This window comes from Polypterus senegalus, chromosome 10, assembly GCF_016835505.1.
Source record: "Polypterus senegalus isolate Bchr_013 chromosome 10, ASM1683550v1, whole genome shotgun sequence".
NCBI classification, from domain to species: Eukaryota; Metazoa; Chordata; class Cladistia; order Polypteriformes; family Polypteridae; genus Polypterus; species Polypterus senegalus.
The window spans coordinates 176,568,043-176,588,849 of NC_053163.1; the positions used below are offsets into that span (position 1 = coordinate 176,568,043).

Genomic DNA, 20,807 nt, shown 5'->3' on the forward strand with positions numbered 1-20,807 from the left:
CAACATAGGAAAAGGCACCAGTCTATCACAGGGCGTAACCACAACATAATTTACAACACAAGATATGTCTGAAGGCTCCATCCTAATCCTCTCTAGGCCAAGCAGCTGAGAAAATGAATAGATGAATGAGGGCTCCATGTTATAGGATAGGAGAACACAGAAAATGTGGGAAAAGAGAGATTTTCTTTCTTTCTTTCTTTCTTTCTTTCTTTCTTTCTTTCTTTCTGCACCCAGGTACCTTAATAAGTGTCATTTTGTATGTGGCCTCAGCAGGTTTGTCAGCATGACTGACAGTGCTGACTCCCACACACTGCAGCACTGCAGACAAAATTGGCTATTTTTAACGAACTAATACATTAAATACATTATAAATATTTCACCTTCTACTGAAGGAAATCTTATATTATAACTCCAGTATGTACAGAAGGTCTAATTCTGTGAGATGTAATTTGAACCAAGTAGCGAGTTACTAATTAAAGCAGCAACGCATGCTTCTGTGTCACTAATTATATGCTCCTTTAGAGAATGATGGCTTTCTGCTTGTTATTAGGGGGGTCTAATTAATGGTTTAAAAATTCAAAGAATAACCTCTTCTAGCACGCTGAAACTGTTAGAATGTTCAGTGCAGTAGTGTGCTAATTGTACAACCATAAAAAGTGTAAATCAGTCTTTATTTTATGTAGTGCCTACTGAAGACAATACATACAATCTTAAATCAGTGCTCTCTTGTCTTCTTCCAAGGCACCATAGGCTGAAACAAAGAACCCGACAGCCCCCCTTCCCTCCCAATAAACTAGACTTAAAGGAAAGCAAAATTATAATAAAATACTTTGGGAGTGGCAATTAGCCTTAGGTACTCTGACCTACAGTCAACTGAGCAATTTATTAATGAATAAAGTATTTTCACTATATATATATATATATATATATATATATATTCATGGCATTCGTAGTCTGAATCAATCTGATTCTATGGGTGGTTACCTAACAGGTAACGCTTGTGGTTGGTCTGCAAGTCAGCATATATAGATATATAAATTGAAATAACCATTTCCAAAACTAAAAAAAAAAATAATGTGATGGATTTTCCTGAATAATTTCATATAGCAGTTTAATAATTGTTTTACCCCCTCTCCTGGTGTAAAAAGTAAAACACATTGACTACCTTTTTGAACAAGACTAAGTGCTGCTTTTATCAAACAGAAAAACTACAGGGCACCTTCCATCATGAAAAAGTGAGGGAACAACAGAAAGGAAAAGAGGGGACACGACTAAGAAAGAAGGTTTAGTTTGTTGTAGTCTTCTAGGTAGTGGTGGGTATTTCGAATTACTTTACTGATTTGATTCTTTTGATTCATTTAGAATTTAGCATATAGGGGAAGGCTGGAGGAGGGGGATCACATCACAAATAAATAATTTAATAATTTGTACACCATTTTCATATATACAGAATATGTATGTTTGTATATAAATACATATACATTTTATATTATTGCTTGATAATTTATATTTAATTCATTATATGTAATTTATATTTAATTATATATAATTACAGAATTTATTATATGTTTAACTTGATAATTCTTATACTATTGTCCTGTTTCCGTACACACAGAATTGTAGCAGCACTACCTTAAATGGTCTACAAATCCCAGCAAGCGAGATAGTGTTACACCATTGCGTACTTTCAGAGTGGCACAGGGGTTGCTGGGAAGAAGGATGATTAGGCACTATCTTTAAAAAGGATTCAAAATATGCCAAGTGGGATCTTGATCATCTGTGTCTGTTTGTTTCTGCGCATCTAATCTAATGGATTACTAATGCAACCACCGCTGGATTTAATTTCTTTCTGGATTATGTGCTTGTCCTATGCCTGCTTCTGTATGTGATTTTTGTCTTGGGTGGATACATCTTCATCTGGGGATTGCTCCCAATCATGCCAAATCTTCACACAGCAACTGGAACCTGGTAGGACAAAACTGTACATTTCATTCATTGGGCTGTTCACAGGGATTTTTCATTCAATTTACCATCATCATTTGCACCTACAGTACTGTTAATTGTTTATAATGTAGTATTTTGTGTTTCATTTGGTTTCATTTGTGTAGTGAATGTTAGATAATAATTGCTGCTGGGAGAATTTGGGTGGGATTTTGCATTCGTGTTATTTCTGTATTGATTGTTTTTTTTTTTTCTTTTTTCATTTAGTTAACATATTAATTATCTATTCATTTTGAACCACTTTTTAAATTGTCCCTGCTGAGTCAAGGCTGTGTGCATTCCTGGGTTCTCCAAAATAAAGTAAACAAATCACCATTTAAAAAAACATTGAAAAATCTGAGCAGCTCATACTGACCACTACAGCATGATTACTGTATGTATTTAAGATGCAAAATTAAAATAAAACGTTTTTATTACAGAATCACAAGTGAATTAGAATTGCACAACTCATAATGATTCAAATCATTAGATTGATTCTCAGGTCGTGACTCAAGACTTGTTAGACTGATTATTAGGTAGTGATTTGTTTGTGAATTAATTGAACGAGAATCATTAGACTGCTCCTCAGGTACTGACTCTTCACAAATCAAATGAACAAGGATTATTAGACTGATTCTCTGGTAGTGATTTGATCACAATTCAAATTAATTAAAATCATTAGGATGATCCTTGGGTAGTGATTAATTTGTGAAACAAACCTATGAGAATAATTAACTTGATTCTCTGGTAGTGATTCGATCTCAAATTAAATGAACGAGAATCGTTACACAGATTCTCGAATAGCGACTTGTTCATGAATCAAATGAACGAGAATTTTTGAAATGATTCTCAGGTAGTGAGTCATTCGTTAAGCAAACATACAGTATGGGAATTATCTGTTTGATTCCCAGGTAATGATCCGTTCGTGAATCAAACAAACGAGAATTATTAGACTGATTCTAAGGTGGTGATTTGATCACTATTCAAATAAACAAGAACCATTCAGGTGATTCTCAGATAGTGACTCATTAGTTGATGTACTTGTCATCATCAAGGTAACTCTATTGTAACTCTCTTTCATCTCACATCCTTATTAATCTTCTAAACAAACTACAGCTTGTCCAGCATTCTGTTAAACGTTTGTGAGGTCGTGATATTGCGAATAATCACATCACCTCATTCTGTATAGACTTCGTTGACTTAAATTCCAAGTTCATTTTAAGATGTCTGTACTCGCCTCAAAGCACTTCAGGAGCTATCCTCCTCATACTTACAAGGTCTCCACCACAATTATATACCAGCTTTACGCCTCATCTTCTGGCTTTCTCATCATCCCAGCAGTGTTCCACTCCTCCTTGGCACGTTGGGCTTTTACTTGCACAGCTCTTCAAACTTGGATTTTTATAACATAAATTCTCTGTTAACCTTGTTTGAATTTCTTTTCTATTTTAATTGCCATGTTTAATAATTTTTTATTGTGGTTTATTATGGGATTTTTTTTAAGTGTCTGGAAAAGTGTAATAAGATAAGATGATTTATTATTGTTTTTATTAGTAGTAGTAGTAGAATTAAGGCTCATTTACTATATCATTAATGATAAGCCATCATTAATTCAGGATGTTCCTATTTTCTGAAAGGAAAACTGTTTTGCTAAGCATGACACCTTTAATAGCTGTTTTTAGTTCACATGGAATAAATAATTTGAAGTTTGGCAAGCACAGCCTCTGATCATAATGGTACATTTTCCTTTCTAGGTTAAAGAATTTGCCTTTCACTTTCACTAAACTCAAGGACCTAGCAGCCCTGTGGCTCTCAGACAATCAGGTATTATGAAGCCCTTTCTTTTTTTGTCACAAAATAATTGAATGTCTTTCAAGCCTTACTTTCTGTTTATTCGGTTCATGGATTTATTTGTGTGCCTTTAATTTAATGAATTTTATTCTGGTAATTAAAGGTCAATTCTCCAAAGCCACTGTAAATGTGGTGGGCATTTGTGTTTATATAATGAATGTCATTTTTATTGCATAAAATCTTCTTCTTCTTCTTTCAGCTGCTCCCGTTAGGGGTTGCCACAGCAGATCATCTTCTTCCATATCTTTCTGTCCTCTTCATCTTGTTCTGTTACAACCATCACCTGCATGTCCTCTCTAACCACATTAATAAACCTCCTCTTAGGCCTTCCTCTTTTCCTCTTCCCTATCAGCTCTATCCTTAGCATCCTTCTCCCAAAATACTCAGCATCTCTCCTCTGCACATGTCCAAACCAACACAATCTCGCCTCTCTGACTTTGTCTCCCAACTGTCCTATTTGAGCTGACCCTCTAATGTCCTCATTTCTAATCCTTTCCATTCTTATCACACCCAATGCAAATCTTAACATCATTAACTCTGCCGCCTCTAACTCATACAATAACAAAAAGAGGATGTGAAGCAAACAAAAGATGTCCACCAAATGTTCACAGTTCTAAGCAACAGGGGGTATTTGCTGCCAGGGAATGCATTTTTTAAAACTGTAGTTATATATAACCAATGATAACCATGGTTCAGATATAAGACAAAAAAATACAACTCTAAAGAAAGGAGATATGTCTTAATGGTCTCTTCTTTCCACTGACATGTCTGGCTGGGGTACAAATTCATGTTTTATGTCAGTGGTTCTCAAACTGTGGGGCAGGCCCCCCCTAGGGGGCAGTGAAGTAACAAAAAGGTGGGCACGAAGATGTGAAAAAAAGAAAACAAGAATCGAAAATATGAAAAATACATCTATTGAAACCAAAACAAATTGACTTAAACTACATTCTGATACTAGAAAAATGAATATAGAGTTAGATAAATGTCGATAAAAGTTAAGTAGGTATAATAAAATATGCATCTATGATATATCATTAATTAAAAAAGAACAAATTGGTATTAGTGGGTTCCTTTCAAAAACACGTTAGGAGGGCGCGATTAAAATTGTTTGTTGCAAATACATATAGGTTGAGAAACGTTGCTTTATGTCTCTTTTGTTCATTTTTGATTCTTTAATTTATGTTGATTATGCTACTGTGACTTTTTTGATAACTAGGGGGCTCCGCTCCCTTCCCACTTCGCTCACCCACCCCTGTGTTTGGTTTACCGGATATACAATTTAAAGATATTGCTATTTTCATGGGAATTGGTACATATGCATTATTTTCACTTTTACTTTAAAAACTTTTGTAAAAACAATACTTGTCCTTTATTTCCGGCCCCGGACGTGGTTAAATCTCTTTCTCGCAGGGACGTATAACGCTGCTCGCATTGTGAAGGGTGGGCGGCTGAACACACGCTAAGGAGATGCTGTCGGATCATCTGCTGTCTTTCTGCTGCTGGTGAGCTGCGTATTCTGCTTGTCGCTGTTTTAAAAGCTGGGAGCACATGATGCGTGTCTGCCAAAAGCAATCCAACAACTGTTGGTTAGATGTCTGTGGACTTGTTTTAATTGATGGCTCTCTGCCTTGTCTCGCGTGACGTTGTAAAAACGATACTTGTCCTTTGTTTCCAGTCCCCGGGCGTGGTTAAATCTCTTTCTTGCAGGACGTATAATGCTGCTTGCGTTGTGAAGGGGGGGCAGTTGCTGCCGCACTGTCCGATCATTTTAAAGACTGTACAGCTGCTGTCCTTTATGCCACTCTGTGTCTCTGCTGCTCGCGTTGTGAAGAGGGTTAGGGTGGCTGAACACATGCAAGAAGAAGTGGTCGGATCATCTGCTGCGAGCTGCATGTTTTGCTTGTTGCTTGTCATTGTTTTAAGAGCTGGGTGCAAGTTATAGTGTCTCTCACAGGACTTCAAATTGGCTTCTGAGAAGATCACGTCTCGTTTCTGTAGTCTGCCTCCCCAAGATTTTTTTTATAATAGAGAGATGTGCATTATTCTTTGTTTTTGATGTTGTCTACGTATGTAACCTGCACGTGGTATGTTCCATGTATTTTGTTGGTCGTCCCCCAAGATGCACCACAAGGAACAGCCCTCTGCCCTATTAATTCAGAGGATCTCTCACAATTCCTAGCAGTTCATTGTGAATGCGCTAGGGAGTTGGTGAGTGTTTTTGTGATTTTGTGAATGTTTTGGATCACTGATTTGTTTTTACCTTCTGTTCTGTTTATTGACAATCCTTTGAATATCTGGGACTTGTGTAGTTTGAATTAACCATTGGTATAACAAACAACTCCTTTGTGCCTCTTGAGCTTCTACAAAAGATGAATACTTGTACAAGGGTTTTTATAAAGAATAGATAATTTTATTTTTAAAGATTCTGTGTTTGCTGTTATTACTAGCTAGGGTTTCAACACAATCATCCCTCAAAAGCTAGTTGTAAAACTGAGCAGGTTGGGCCTGAACACCACCCTCTGCAATTGGATCCTGGACTTCTTGACAGAGAGGCCCCAGTCAGTTCAGATGGGCTGCAACACTTCCAACATCATCACACTGTGCACTGGAGCGCCGCAGGGCTGCGTGCTTAGTCCACTGCTCTTCACCCTGCTGACTCACGACTGCACAGCCATACACAAAACCTACCACATCATCAAGTTTGCAGATGATACGATGGTGCTGGGACTGATAAGCAGGGATGATGAAACAGCATTCAGAGATGAGGTGGAACGGCTGTCTGCATAGTGTGAAGGCAACAATCTATCTCTCAATGTTGACAAGACAAAAGAGATAATCGTGGACTTCAGAAAATCACATCCTACCCACATCCTACTCAGCATCAAAGGTTTAGATGTGGAGACTTTTAGGAGTACCAAGTTCCTCGGTGTGCACATAACGCAGTGTCCGCAAGGCCTGCAGCATTGTACAGGACCCCTTACACCCCTCACATGGACTTTTCACACTTCTGCCATCCAAGAGAAGATACTGCAGCATCAGAGCCAGATCTGCCAGGCTGCAGGAGAGTTTTTACTCCCAAGCTGTCAGACCCCTTAACACCAGGCTGTCCCCTGAGATCTTCCACACGGCCTCAACGACCTCTGAAAACAGAACTTTTATACATGCAAGACACTTTCCTGTAAAGACGAGTGTGCATGTAGAGAAGAACTGAAAATCTCATACTGACCTTTAAGTATTCTGACACTCTTGATATCCTTCTGCTGTGAAACAATCTGACCTGTCATTGTTTACACACGTCTTAAACAACTATTATTATACACTGATAATTTCTGTATTATCTATATCTATTATTTATTTATTATATTACTGACTATATTCATGTATCTAGATTGCATATACCATACATTGCATCAATGTTCATATTGCTAACTACACGTCAATATTGCTGCTACTTCTTTGTCTTCTCTTTGCACAATGTCTTGTCTTGTTTGTGTTTTCATTTTTAAAATTAAATTTTAATTCTATTTTTAATTTATTATTTGCACATCATGTTGTTACACTGTGGACCCTGAGTTTCGCAATTTCATCTATCTGTATACTTGTATATGGTTGAGATGACAATAAAGTTCACTTTAACTTTGACTCTGATGGTGATATCCCCCTCTAGTGGGCATTTCTGGAAGTGTTTTTTGGGATTACTTGCTTTGGAACTCCTAGTCAACCACATACACATCCCAAAGCTATGCAGGTTCATCGATGACTTTCAGTTGATTCAGTGTGGAAGTGTACATAAATGTGACCAACAACAGCTTTAAGCATCGCCCATAGTTGGTTACTGCATTTTGCTTAATACCGCTGGATATATTACCAGAATTGCTCAAGTAAAATTTTGTTTAAGTAATAGTTGTTACTGTCGTTATAGTGACATCAATTTGTTGTAATTTTGTTTTCTTATGGTTGCTGGCATTTTGGATTGTTTGTTTGCTATGACACTGCTTGGTCACTAATCATAGTCATAGAAGCACCTTGGAGTTTTGCTATCAGTGGTTTTCCTTAATTTTCCTTTAATTTTTTGTCAGTTTTCCTCAATGATTATAATTTCAAAGAATGTGTCCATTTTTGTTTTTTTGGGAAGGAAGGATTCTGAAGTTAACATTATTTTTTAGTTATGCCATTATTCCGTTTTTGTTTTGATGCAGGTGCCGCTATTTTAAAGCTAAGTTGTTTTCTAGGTGATGGTTCCCAGAATGTCATCAAAGCATGGCATAAAAAGTTGCCCTGACATCCCATTGCTATCCAAGATTGATGGATAACTCCTTTTTAGTGTGAAAATTTAATTCTTGGTCAGTGTCTAAAATAGTTTCTGTTATATTGAGGTTTGGTCAATGATTTGATTTTGACAACAGATCAGTTTGACTTTTAGACTTTTGCATGTTTTTGTCTTAAATTAGGAGTCGTAAAGCACATGTGTCTCAAAATCAGTTCCAAAAATACACACTAGAGGGGGAAATCCCATCAAAAACCCCAGCTAGATACAAAAAAGGCCTTGTGGAATCTTTATTAAATGAAAGATTTGTTCTTCATAAACACTGCTCTGTAATTCTGTGAAACCCCAAAGAGCACAAAAGTCATACAATACCCGTTAAAGGCAACTTTAAAAGTAAAGTCCAAATTCAGAATCCAAAGAGAGGTCAAAAGAACATCCAATAATATCAAAAATCCAGTAAGCACAGTAAAACACAAGTAAGCTCACCGACTCTGAAGCACAGTCACAATGAAACGCCAGGAACTGCAGAAGGCACTCTGGATTTATAGAGTGAAAGGCAGACCCGGGTGGTGATTGGCACCTCTTGGGGGACCACCCACAAAAAACATGAAACATAACATGGGCTTAGATACAAATACATAAAGCGTGAAGAATACCGTAAATCGTAAACAAGAGAACTATTAAGACCATGCAAATTAATAACAATATTACAACAAAGACAGAAAACAAGCATTTGAACTTCAACCAGGAGAAGAATCCTGGCTAAGCTATAACAGTGTCTGGTTACGTTCACCTCCCGGTCCTTAACATTCAAAAATTACACTGTCTCACCCCAAGTTAGTGTATATAGCAGTATGCAGTCAGTGTTCGAGCATATTTTCATACAAACAATTAAGCTTAAAGCAATTTACAAGATGTCAAATGAAAAGTTACAAGAAAAGAAAAAAACAAAGAAGATTAGGTAAGAACAATAATGAATAAGTAACAAAGAAAAGTAAATTTCTTGCTCCTTAAGATGCACCTCACCATAAGACGCACCTAGGTTTAGAGGGGAAAAACAACTCTGAACTAAATGGTGTACAGTACTAATATATTTAATAAAATATAGCAGAATAATATTTTAACCATGTAAAGTCAACAGCAGTATTAAGAATCATCATCACTGTCATTAACAATGAGGAGAGATTTTAAGGTTCAAGCACTTTTCTAATTTTCTGGAAACCCCAAGAACTCCTCATCGCTAGTGTCAGAATTTATGAAGCTCAGTTGCTCACAATCACTTTGCAGCAGCACATACTGTACCTATCACGTGGCATAACCTGTCCAAAGCCACCAGGAGACAAAGCACGTTTGGACCAATGCTCCTTGAAGATATATCGCCAGTCTAGTCCCATCTCTATTTGTAATGCCGCAAAGTCCTTCATCTCATCTTTTGTTGTGGGTTTCCACTTTGAAAAATGAGAATGCGGTGCAAGCGCAGCCCACGATTCAAAAAATTGCTCTGCATACCTGTTTGTCTCGTCTGACAGTAGCTGAAAGGCAGCCTCAGGAAAGAACAGCCTGAAGTAGTCCAGCGCAACGGAAAACCGAAAAAACAAAAACAAACTCCAGCTAAGACGGAAAAAAAATCTGCAGAGGTTCCAAGGCCAAGAATGAAGAATACTTTGTATTTTGATTTCATCTTGTACAACAGATAAATTGCCAGGGTCTAGTTTGTCTATCTCTTTCCTGCCAATGCCTGTCACTAACTGACGCTGCTGTCAATCTTCACCCCTCGTCTTGCAGGTAGTGAGCCCACAAGACGGCTCCACATCACCGTTTTAGGCTGAGCACAGCCGGGTTATGTGTGTTGCTCAAACACCAGGTGCTTGCCGGTGAACTCCACCCCCAGGCCTGGCTCCAGAGGTGGGTCCTTAGCAGAATATGCTGATTTCCCATTTGTAATATCACGAGGGTCATTGTGAACTATTCTTCATCTGACCTTTCACCCCAAACCCGTTCACCATGAGATGTTCCACCAGGAGCACAGATGGTGTGTACAAACAGCAGAAATTAGGTTTTCTTCACAGGGCTGCTGAGCTGGCAAACTTACGAAATTTGAGAGAACCTCAGAGCAGAGATGCTGCTCCACCAGACTGAGCCGGAGTCAGTGGATGTGGTTTGGGCATATCGTAAGATTGACCCCCCAGGAACTGCTTTGGTCTGGGCTGAGACCCAGTGGCAGACCCAGAACACGCACTAGAGGGATTACATCTCAAGTCTGGCTGGGAAACGCCTGGGAATTCCCCAAGAACAGCTGGAATCTGTAGCAGCTGGGGAGCCCTTTGCTGACCTGCTTGGCTTGCTGCCACTGCGAACCTCACAAGGAAAAACCGGTGAGGTATACAGTACTATAATATGTCTGGACTTATTAGGCTTCTATACTGTAACTGCATTTTAAGCAGATATGTCAAAATAATCCATTTTGTGATCATCATCTCATTCGGGGGGTATCTCTTAACATGCAGAGGCAGCGTTTGTAAAATAGCAATAATGAAAGAATGATTTCAAAGCAAGAAACAAATCCTTTCTGTAGCATTTTATAAGCTATAAATAAAAATTAAAAGAAGACATGTTGTAGAATACACTCTTTGAAATGTAATATTAAAGTCTTTTCCCTTGATAGGGATCAGAATGTATTTTTATTATCTAAACAAATTACTGTATCATCACTGCACAATATTTCTTTAATTCAACCAGCTGCAAGGTTGCTGATTATGCCACTCGTTTCACTAAAAGCAGTTGCTGATAATTAAAAAGAAAAAAAACGAAAAACAAAGAAGACTTATAAATATACATCTCCAGAACATTTAATAACTATAATTAAATTGCACATGGAATCGAACACAGAGAGAACTGTCTTCTTCCCTACTGTACACATCTAAACCAGTGATCAGATCATTTTTTCCCCTCATATAGAGTTAGAGCACCTGATTATTACCCTTTAATTATATGAAAACTACAGCTTAATTACATTAATTATTCCCTAGATGCTGCTAACGCCTATCCAAGGGTGCATGAATGCTGAAATAAAAAGCATGCCTATTGAACTGATCTCACATTCATTTCATGGATTTTGTTTTCCTTAGCACTTATTTTGGGGCTTTTTCTAGCATTGTTTAACAGTCATCAGGAACAGAAGTCTAGTCCTGAGGGTTTCATTATTGAATTTGCATCTTACTTTCATCCATCTGAGGTGGATAACATACAGTAAAAAAATACAGGGAAAGGGAATAAAAATCTTATTTGTGTTTACATTGATTTGCTCAGCAGATGCTATATTCTTCAAAGCGACTTACAAAAGGCGACAACATAATCGAGTAAACATTTGTCTGGGGGGCTGACAAGAGCTCAGAACAAAATTCAAACTCGCTACAACCCCTAGTAACAAAAAATGATCACTTAGGCAGAAATTCCCCCAACAAGAGTCTTCAGATGCTTCTTAAGCATAAAGAAGAAGGACACCTCACGTCTGGACAAACTGGTGAGGAAGGCAGGCTCTATTGTAGGCACAGAGCTGGAAAGTTTGACATCTGTGGCAGAGCGACGGGCGCTGAGCAGACTCCTGTCAATCATGGAGAATCCACTGCACCCACTGAACAGTGTCATCTCCAGACAGAGGAGCAGCTTCAGCGACAGACTGCTATCACCGTCCTGCTCCACTGACAGACTGAGGAGATCGTTCCTCCGCCACACTATGCGACTCTTCATTTCCACCCGGGGGGGTAAACGTTAACATTATATAAAGTTATTGTCTGTCTGTTATACCTTCATTGTTATCACTCTTTAATTTAATATTGTTCTTTATCAGTATGCTGTTGCTGGAGTATGTGAATTTCCCCTTGGGATTAATAAAGTATCTATCTATCTATCTATCTATCTATCTATCTATCTATCTATCTATCTATCTATCTATCTATCTATCTATCATATAGTGCCTTTCATATCTATCTATCTATCTATCTATCTATCTATCTATCTATCTATCTATCTATCTATCTATCTAGCTAGCTAGCTATCTATCTATCTAGTGCCCTATCTATCTATCTGTTTATCTGTCTATCTATCTTAAGCACAAATATCAACTGGAGGTGGGCAACTTGTTCTGTCATCTAAGAGCTACACATGAAAAGAGTCTGGATTGAGAGGTTAAGAGACCTGAGTGGTCAAAAAGGAGCATAGGACCTTGCAAGTGTCTCCATGTATACAGTTGCTGACCCACAAACTACTCTGTGAGAAAGCATCAAGGACTAAAACTGAATATGTGCCACCTCAAGGAGCCAATGCTGTGATCTGAAAAGAAGAATGAGCTGGTTAAACATCAGACATGATGCTGCATAAGTGATGAACTCAACGGTCTCGTCTCGTGTATCAATTTTTTTAGGTTCTTATTCCGAATCATCTGCAGCTTGGTGACACATGCTGGTAACTCCTGCATGTTTTGGACTGTGAGAGGCCAACTTTTATCCTTCGCCACACAAAACAGAACATTTTTTTAGCAATGCAAATTAATGGTCAACATGCAGATAAGAACAATTACAAAAAAAAAAAAAAATTCATAAAGTTGATGAAAGAGAAAAGGGCACAAAAGCAAAGGGTGAAAACTATGGGGTGCCCCCCCTTATCTTGGTACCCTAAGCACATGCTTATTTTTCTTAATAGTTAATCCAAGGCTGCCACCACCCTACACGATTCCTTTGTCTTCTCTGTATGTGGATAGAAAACTCTTTTGCATTTCCATTCACGTTACATGTAATCACTAAGTATTTCTGACCTGCTCTAAATGTGTTACATTTTTTAATTGTATTTCTTCTGGCGGCCTTCATGTGTGACTTGAATGCACCGCAGCTCATTCTAGTTGCCAGAGTAACCTTTCCCGTCATTGGTGGAGGTTAAAGGGGAGTGGCATCTGGGTTGGTCACCTGCTGTTTAAATAGCCGCCCACTTCACTGTGTCTTTACCTGAGCTGCAGATACAAAAAACTTTCCTAAACCAATTACAAGTATTTCTTGTTTTCTTAATTGATCTCTTAGGTTCCTGACTTTTGTTTTGTCCATCCAATCTTGATTTTAAACTTTCTTGTTGGTTTTGCTGTTTTGGCACTTTTCAATCTCCTGATTATGACCTTTTTTTTGTTTTTTAAATGAACACGTAGTAGTGTGGATGTAGCCTTAGCTGTCTAAATTTAAAGAACTACAAGTTTCTATTATTAACAGTCACACAACTAATCAGCTGGAGACTAACTCTTGGCCTCAAGCCAGTTACCCAGGACCCCATGTTTACAAGAACAAAACATTCCCACTCTTGAGTTGCCCATTGTTGTCCAAGTAGATGTTTTGACCAATTACTTGCCCTGCAAAATACTGAAAATGGAACATACAATTCTATATACACTTTTGAAACACAAATTATCTATAAGGGACATTCAAAAAGTTTCTGCACTTTCGTATTTTCGTTGGAAACAGTGAAGGCGGGAGGAGTAGTAATTGGGCATTAAAAAGTTGGTATGGCACTGGGAAAATTGCATCTCAAATGAAAGTGACTACGTAGAAAAGTGATGTCATTTGTTTTCGAAATTCTTAATAAATAGAGTTAAAAAAAGTGTGGAAACGTTTTGAATGCCCCTCATATATCTCATATATAGCAATAATACAGATAAAGCAATGGTGAAGAAGAAATATTTGGTCTTCAAATTTTGATTAAACTTTGTGTGTTTTCCACAGTCCAAGGCTCTTATCCCTCTTCAAACGGAGGCTCATCCAGAAACAAAGCAGAGGGTTCTCACAAACTATATGTTTCCACAACAGCCTCGCAACGATGAAGGTAAGAACATGTCTTAAAGATCTTCTCAAGTATCTTCTCTTGTTTATTTCTTCTTAAAACCCTAAAGAATTCAAATTTTTAAGTCCAAAATGTTAGTAATACTTATGCAGCAGGACATCTTAAAACATATACTCATTATATTGTCCAATGCACATTGGAGTGATGCAGAGGTAACACTGCCTCCTCGCAGTAAGGAGACCAGTGTTCGCATCCCAGGTCCTCCCTGTGTGGAGTGTGTATGTTCTCCCCGTGTCTGCATGGGTTTCCCGATTTTCTGTCACAGTCCAAAGACATGCAGATTAGGTGAATTGGCCCTAGTGTGTGTCCTCTGTAGGCTTTGTTCCTACCTTGCACCCTATGCTAGCTGGGACAGGCTCCAGCAGAGCCTTGTGACCCTGTTCAGGATGAAACAGGTTAGAAAATGGCTGACTGACTTTGGCGTATTGTGCTGTATGAATGATTATATTATTATTTTCATTTTTCACAAAGTTATGTACTTTCATTTTCTTCAAAGTAATACTTGAATGCCTTTTGGAAAGTGCTAAGACACAATGTGCTAAGCCAAGTCCTCAGTCACTTTAAAAGTAGTGTTCTGTATAGCGGTTTATCACTTATAGGTAAATAGTTACAGAGGAGTTTATAGTGACTTACCTGTTGCTTAAGTGGTCCAGCAATGAAGAACGCGGTGGTGGGGTGAAATTGCACTGATGTTTGGTGATTTCTCGCAAGTCGCTCCACTGATGTGGAGGTCTACAAGTCAGATGGCACTATGCAGAGGCACGTAAAAATCAAGTGTTAGATGAATACATGCATTTTACGATCAACATAACTAGTGTATTTTTTGCTAAATAAAAATGGATCCAGTCATGAAAATGTTATAGTCAACTTTTGTCAATCTGCCTTTTATGGTTTGCTCTTTTTTTAAAATCATAGCTTCTGCCTTTGTACTCTGAAGCATTATTTATAACGCAGTATCAGTTTGTTTCATTTTTTTTTTATTTTTTGGGGTACCTCATTTTCTAGTTGTTGATTTATTTTTACATCTCCTTGCTTTCCAATGGTTAGGATGCAGGGAGTAGAGTTGGCAAAGGTGGATGAGTTTAAATACTTGGGATCAACAATTCAGAGTAACAGGGATTGTGGAAGAGAGGTGAAGAAGGGAGTGCAGGCAGGGTGGAGAAGAGTGACAGGAGTGATTTGTGACAGATGCGTGGGTATCAGCAAGAGTGAAAGGGAAGGTCTACAGGATGGTAGTGAGACCAGCTATGTTATATGGCTGGAGACGGTGGCACTGACCAGAAAGCAGGAGACAGAGCTGGAGGTGGCAGAGTTAAAGATGTTAAGATTTGTATTGGGTGTGACGAGGATGGATAGGATTAGAAATGAGGACATTAGAGGGTCAGCTCAGGTTGGACGGTTGGGAGACAAAGTCAGAGAGGCGAGATTGCATTGGTTCGGACAAGTGCAGAGGAGAGATGAGGGGTATATTGGGAAAAGGATGCTAAGGATAGAGCTGCCAGGGAAGAAGAAAAGAGGAAGGCCTAAGAGAAGGTTTATGGATGTGGTAAGAGAGGACATGAGGGTGGTGAGTGTGTCAGAGCAAGATGCAGAAGACAGGACGAAAAGGAAGAAGATGTTCTGCTGTGGCAACCCCTTACGGGAGCAGCTGAAAGAAGAAGTCCACTAATCATTTTTAGGTTGTTGGACAGGCCACCATAACTGTGACGTGACACTCAGTGCTGTTCATGGTTGTCCAAGATTGTGGATTCAAAACAAAAGTGTGTGAAAAACAAGATGCAATGTTCCTGTCTATTGATTCTTTCCTTATGAAACTTGGACTACAATTCTGGTTTAACATCTTGATACAGTTATTTTGGTAGTAGTTACTTTGGTAACAAATCTTGGCTTGTATTTCAACTATGCTTCATCTCCTTATCCCTTATTTAAAACTCTGCCTTCAGCTTAACTACATTATCTGTATATCAATATCATGTGAACATTTCATGGTGAAGGTGTTATCTCCAGAGATGGCCACCATTGTGCAAAGTCAGTCATATTATATTATTCATTTTAATCTTAATTTGCACACTTATACTTTAGGGTCCAATGTATTACATGAAAATATGTAATATATACATTTAAAAAATATCATGAAAGAGACAGGAGGTCTCTCTGAAGACCAATTAGCACCTACTTTACATTCCCCTCACACGTTCAAGTCCATCATTTGTATTCTCAATAACTGCTGTGTCAACAAACTAGCAGCATCCTACTTCTCTGGATACCTCATTGAAAATCTCATTCCAGCATCCACAGATAAAAACAAATCAATATTTTACACATTTAATCATTTAATCCTTCCTTCCAGGATAGAATGGTGCCCCCTGCTTACAATGACCCCTTATTTTTCTATTCAAGTTCTCCTTGTTGAGTATTGCCAGTAACTGCAGTCAGACTTCTCTCCACTGTACAAATCGTTTAATGCCAGTTTTTTGTAATTGTATAATTTCTTCAGAATGTAACCCTGGTAAAGTGGAATATTTTTGCTATTTGTTTTGGAAACCTATTATAAAAAATATGTCAAAAATTAAACTCTGTAGAAGTTTTTCCATGTTGAGTGCCACAATGAAAATAGATAAATGCCACTGTAAACCAGAGTATTATTTTAACATATTAATTAAACACATTTTGGTAATGCCCTGTGGTGGGCTGGCGCCCTGCCCAGGGTCTGTTTCCTGCCTTGCGCCCTGTGTTGGCTGGGATTGTCTCCAGCAGACCCCCGTGACCCTGTAGTTAGGATATAGCGGGTTGGATAATGGATGGATAGATGGACATTTTGGTAATGAGCATCTCTCACAATTAAAATGTATTATTATCTCTTACAAAACCTACGTATTTGCCGCATGGAACAGGAATTTCCTTATCCCCCAAAAGCTGTGAGACAACTCAGCTGAGTCTTACAAGTTATTTTTTTATGGTATAGCCTATTTTTTTTTTTTACACTGGATAAAATACAATCCACAAAGCAACACTGTCTTGTTGAAAGTTGATACCAATTCCATTACACCATATAACAAAAACATTCTTGTTAAGAAACAGTCGTTTTACCCTCATTTTTTTATCTGAACTAAAACCTTCATTGGACCAACATCCATTGTACACCCATTTAGATCTTGCACACTGCATTTGTTGTAAGTTTCCATTAAAACCGTAGTGGTGAGAACCTAATTATTGAGACATATTCAGATGGATTTGGTTCTATATATATAAATTATTTTTATGAAAAACCAATGTTATCTAAAATATAGCTAATAGAAGAAAAACTAACTGAAAGTGAAATATTCTGCACTGTGATGCCACACTAATTTTTCATTGTAATTTCAAACACCCACTATCCTCTATTTACATGTCTTACCTTTGAATATGCTGGTATTTGGCACTACAGCCCCAAAGGCACATAACCCGTAGGTGGCTTCCATTTATAGATGGCCTATTTTGAGTTAACTCAATTTTAGCAGTTAACCTGTTAAATAATATTCATATTTAATAAAAACATAGAATGGATTTTCACCGTCAAATGTTGCCGGGCTTCTCTAGCTTCTGAACATCTGCTTCATTTAGTTTCACTCCACAGTAGGATGATATCATCCAGCTGTAATATTTATTTACTTCCATTGTTGACACCCCAATTCCTTTATAGGTGTCAAATTCTTACAATTTAATGTAAGAGCCATTTAAGAAAATTATGTAGAGGAGAGTTACTTGGTGAGTTACTGGTAACCATAGTTATAAGAGTCATTGTCATGTATGACCAAGGCCAATACTTGAACAGTAAGCGGGAATCAAAAAAGGAAACGAGAACGTTGTCAAAAAAATCAGGTAACGGGTTCATCAGAAACAAATTCTGGAAGTACTAGGTATCATGACTGTACGGTTCAACATGGTGTTTATTTTCTGCAGAGAGTGGCAGAGATTAACAGCTTATACCATAAACAGGCCATAAACTAAAGATCAGCAACCAAATGAAAGAGACAAACAAACCTGAACTCAAGCAAAAAGCAAAATGTCAAAAATCCTAAACTACAGTATTTTATAATAGGGGTAAGAATAAGCACAAAAAAAATGGACGAGTCTGACAACTGGGTAACGAGTTACCCTTCCAGTCTGTTGTTTTAAAAATTTCTCTTTGAAAGCTTAGTCAGGAAATTGTATGATAAGCCATTCTCAGGCAGCTGGATCTTTTTTTTTCAGAAATGTCCTTCTTGGGTTGATGGTAGACTGGAAGGAAATAAATTCTCAACCTGAGTCATTCTGAGGACTATTATAGTATATATAGTATATTATCCATCCATCCATCCATCCTCTTCCGCTTATCCGAGGTCGGGTCGCAGGGGCAGCAGCTTAAGCAGAGAGGCCCAGACTTCCCTCTCCCCGGCCACTTCTTCCAGCTCTTCCGGGAGAATCCCAAGGCGTTCCCAGGCCAGCCGGGAGACATAGTCCCTCCAGCGTGTCCTGGGTCTTCCCGGGGCCTCCTCCCGGTTGGACGTGCCCGGAACACCTCACCAGGGAGGCGTCCAGGAGGCATCCTGATCAGATGCCCGAGCCACCTCATCTGACTCCTCTCGATGCGGAGGAGCAGTGGCTCTACTCTGAGTCCCTCCCGGATGACTGAGCTTCTCACCCTATCTTTAAAGGGAAAGCCCAGACACCCTGCGGAGGAAACTCATTTCAGCCACTTGTATTCGCGATCTCGTTCTTTCGGTCACTACCCATAGCTCATGACCATAGATGAGGGTAGGAGCGTAGATCGACTGGTAAATTGAGAGCTTTGCCTTATGGCTCAGCTCCTTTTTCTCCATGACAGGCCGATGCAGAGCCCGCATCACTGCGGACGCCGCACCGATCCGCCTGTCGATCTCACGCTCCATTCTTCCCTCACTCGTGAACAAGACCCGAGATACTTGAACTCCTCCACTTGGGGCAGGATCTCTCCCCCAACCCTGAGAGGGCACTCCACCCTTTTCCGGCTGAGGACCATGCTCGGATTTGGAGGTGCTGATTCTCATCCCAGCCGCTTCACACTCAGCTGCGAACCGATCCAGAGAGAGCTGAAGATCACGGCCTGATGAAGCAAACAGGACAACATCATCTGCAAAAAGCAGTGACCCAATCCTGAGTCCACCAAACCGGACCCCTTCAACACCCTGGCTGCGCCTAGAAATTCTGTCCATAAAAGTTATGAACAGAATCGGTGACAAAGGGCAGCCCTGGCGGAGTCCAACTCTCACTGGAAACGGGCTCAACTTACTGCCGGCAATGCGGACCAAGCTCTGACACGGTTGTACAGAGACCGAACAGCTCTTATCAGGGGTCCGGTACCCCATACTCCCGAGCACCCCACAGGATTCCCGAGGGACACGGTCGAATGCCTTTTCCAAGTCCACAAAACACATGTAGACCGGTCGGGCAAACTCCCATGCACCCTCCAGAACCCTGCTAAGGGTGAAGAGCTGGTCCACAGTTCCGCGACCAGGACGGAAACCACACTGTTCCTCCTGAATCCGAGGTTCGACTATCCAACGGACCCTCCTCTCCAGAACACCCGAATAGACTTTTCCAGGGAGGCTGAGGAGTGTGATCCCTCTATAGTTGGAACACACCCTCCGGTCCCCCTTTATAGTATATTATAGTACACTATATTATAGTATATTAGTTTTATTAATGTTTCATTGGCTGAGATTATGATAACATTCACAATATCCATAAATATACCAATGTAAAGTTAAAAAGGAAAAGAGACAAATAGAACAAACAACATGGCAGAAGACTGATGGACCTTGTAGTTCATCACAATCAATAAACTCTCCTTAGACTAAGGTATAATGTCATCGGCTAATCCCTTATGTCAAACTTGTAGATCTTTCTTTGTCTTTTAGTTAGGTTAAAAAAATGAATATTCTCTGATTTATAAAATTTTCCATCCAGAAGAATGATGTTTTCATTACAGTTTTTGCCGTGGTTTTAATATTTCATATCTGATTTTTCTAATTAAATCTTGGCAAGTAGCTGTTATCTGTACTTTTCTGAGATTAGGTTAGTATAGCAGTCATTGAAGCTGTATAGGAATAATCCCAACCAAAAATATTTTATGTTACTTCCTCCATGTAGTTTGTAAAGAAAGTTGAGAAAAAAAATTATTTTCCTGTTTTGAACATCAAGTCGAGTTTTGAAAGTCCCTAAAGTCTTTCTGTCTACCACACTACTTGGTCGCTTATTCCAAGTGTCTATCGTTCTTTGTGTAAAGGAAAACTTCCTAATGTTTGTGTGAAATTTACCCTTAACAAGTTTCCAACTGAGTCCCTGTGTTCTTGATGAACTCATTTTAAAATACAAGTCTCGATCCTCTGGACTAATTCTCTTCATAATTTTAAACACTTCAATCATGTCACCTCTTAATCTTCTTTTGTTTAAACTGTATAAGCTCATCTCTTTTAATTTTTCCTCATAACTCACCCTCTTACAGTCAGGGAATCAGGCTATTCGCTCTTCTCTGGACTTACTCCTCTGCTGTTATGTCCTTTTTGTACCCTGGAGACCAAAACAGCACCCAGTACTCCAGATGAGGCCTCACCAGTGTGTTATAAAGCTTGAGCAGAACCTCCTGTGACTTGTACTCCACACATCAAGGCGCTATATAACCTGACAATCTGTTAGCCTTCTTAATGGCTTCTGAACACTGTTGGGAAGTCGATAGCTTAGAGTACACTATGAGTCCTAAATCCTTCTCATAAGGTGTGCTCTCGATTTTCCGACCACCCATTGTGTATTCAAACCTAACATTTTTACT

At 38.9% G+C, this 20,807-nt stretch overlaps 1 protein-coding gene across 7 annotated transcripts in view; it reads left to right on the forward strand.

The window, feature by feature from the left end:
- The window catches only part of lrrc7 (leucine rich repeat containing 7), a 495,776-nt gene that overhangs the window by 408,306 nt on the left and 66,663 nt on the right, over positions 1-20,807 (forward strand). For all 7 annotated transcript variants that reach the window (XM_039767825.1, XM_039767819.1, XM_039767821.1 and 4 more), the window contains 2 exons: positions 3,735-3,804; positions 13,861-13,960. In XM_039767825.1, coding sequence (XP_039623759.1) covers positions 3,735-3,804; positions 13,861-13,960 — 170 coding nt within the window. The remainder of the gene's footprint in view (positions 1-3,734; positions 3,805-13,860; positions 13,961-20,807) is intronic.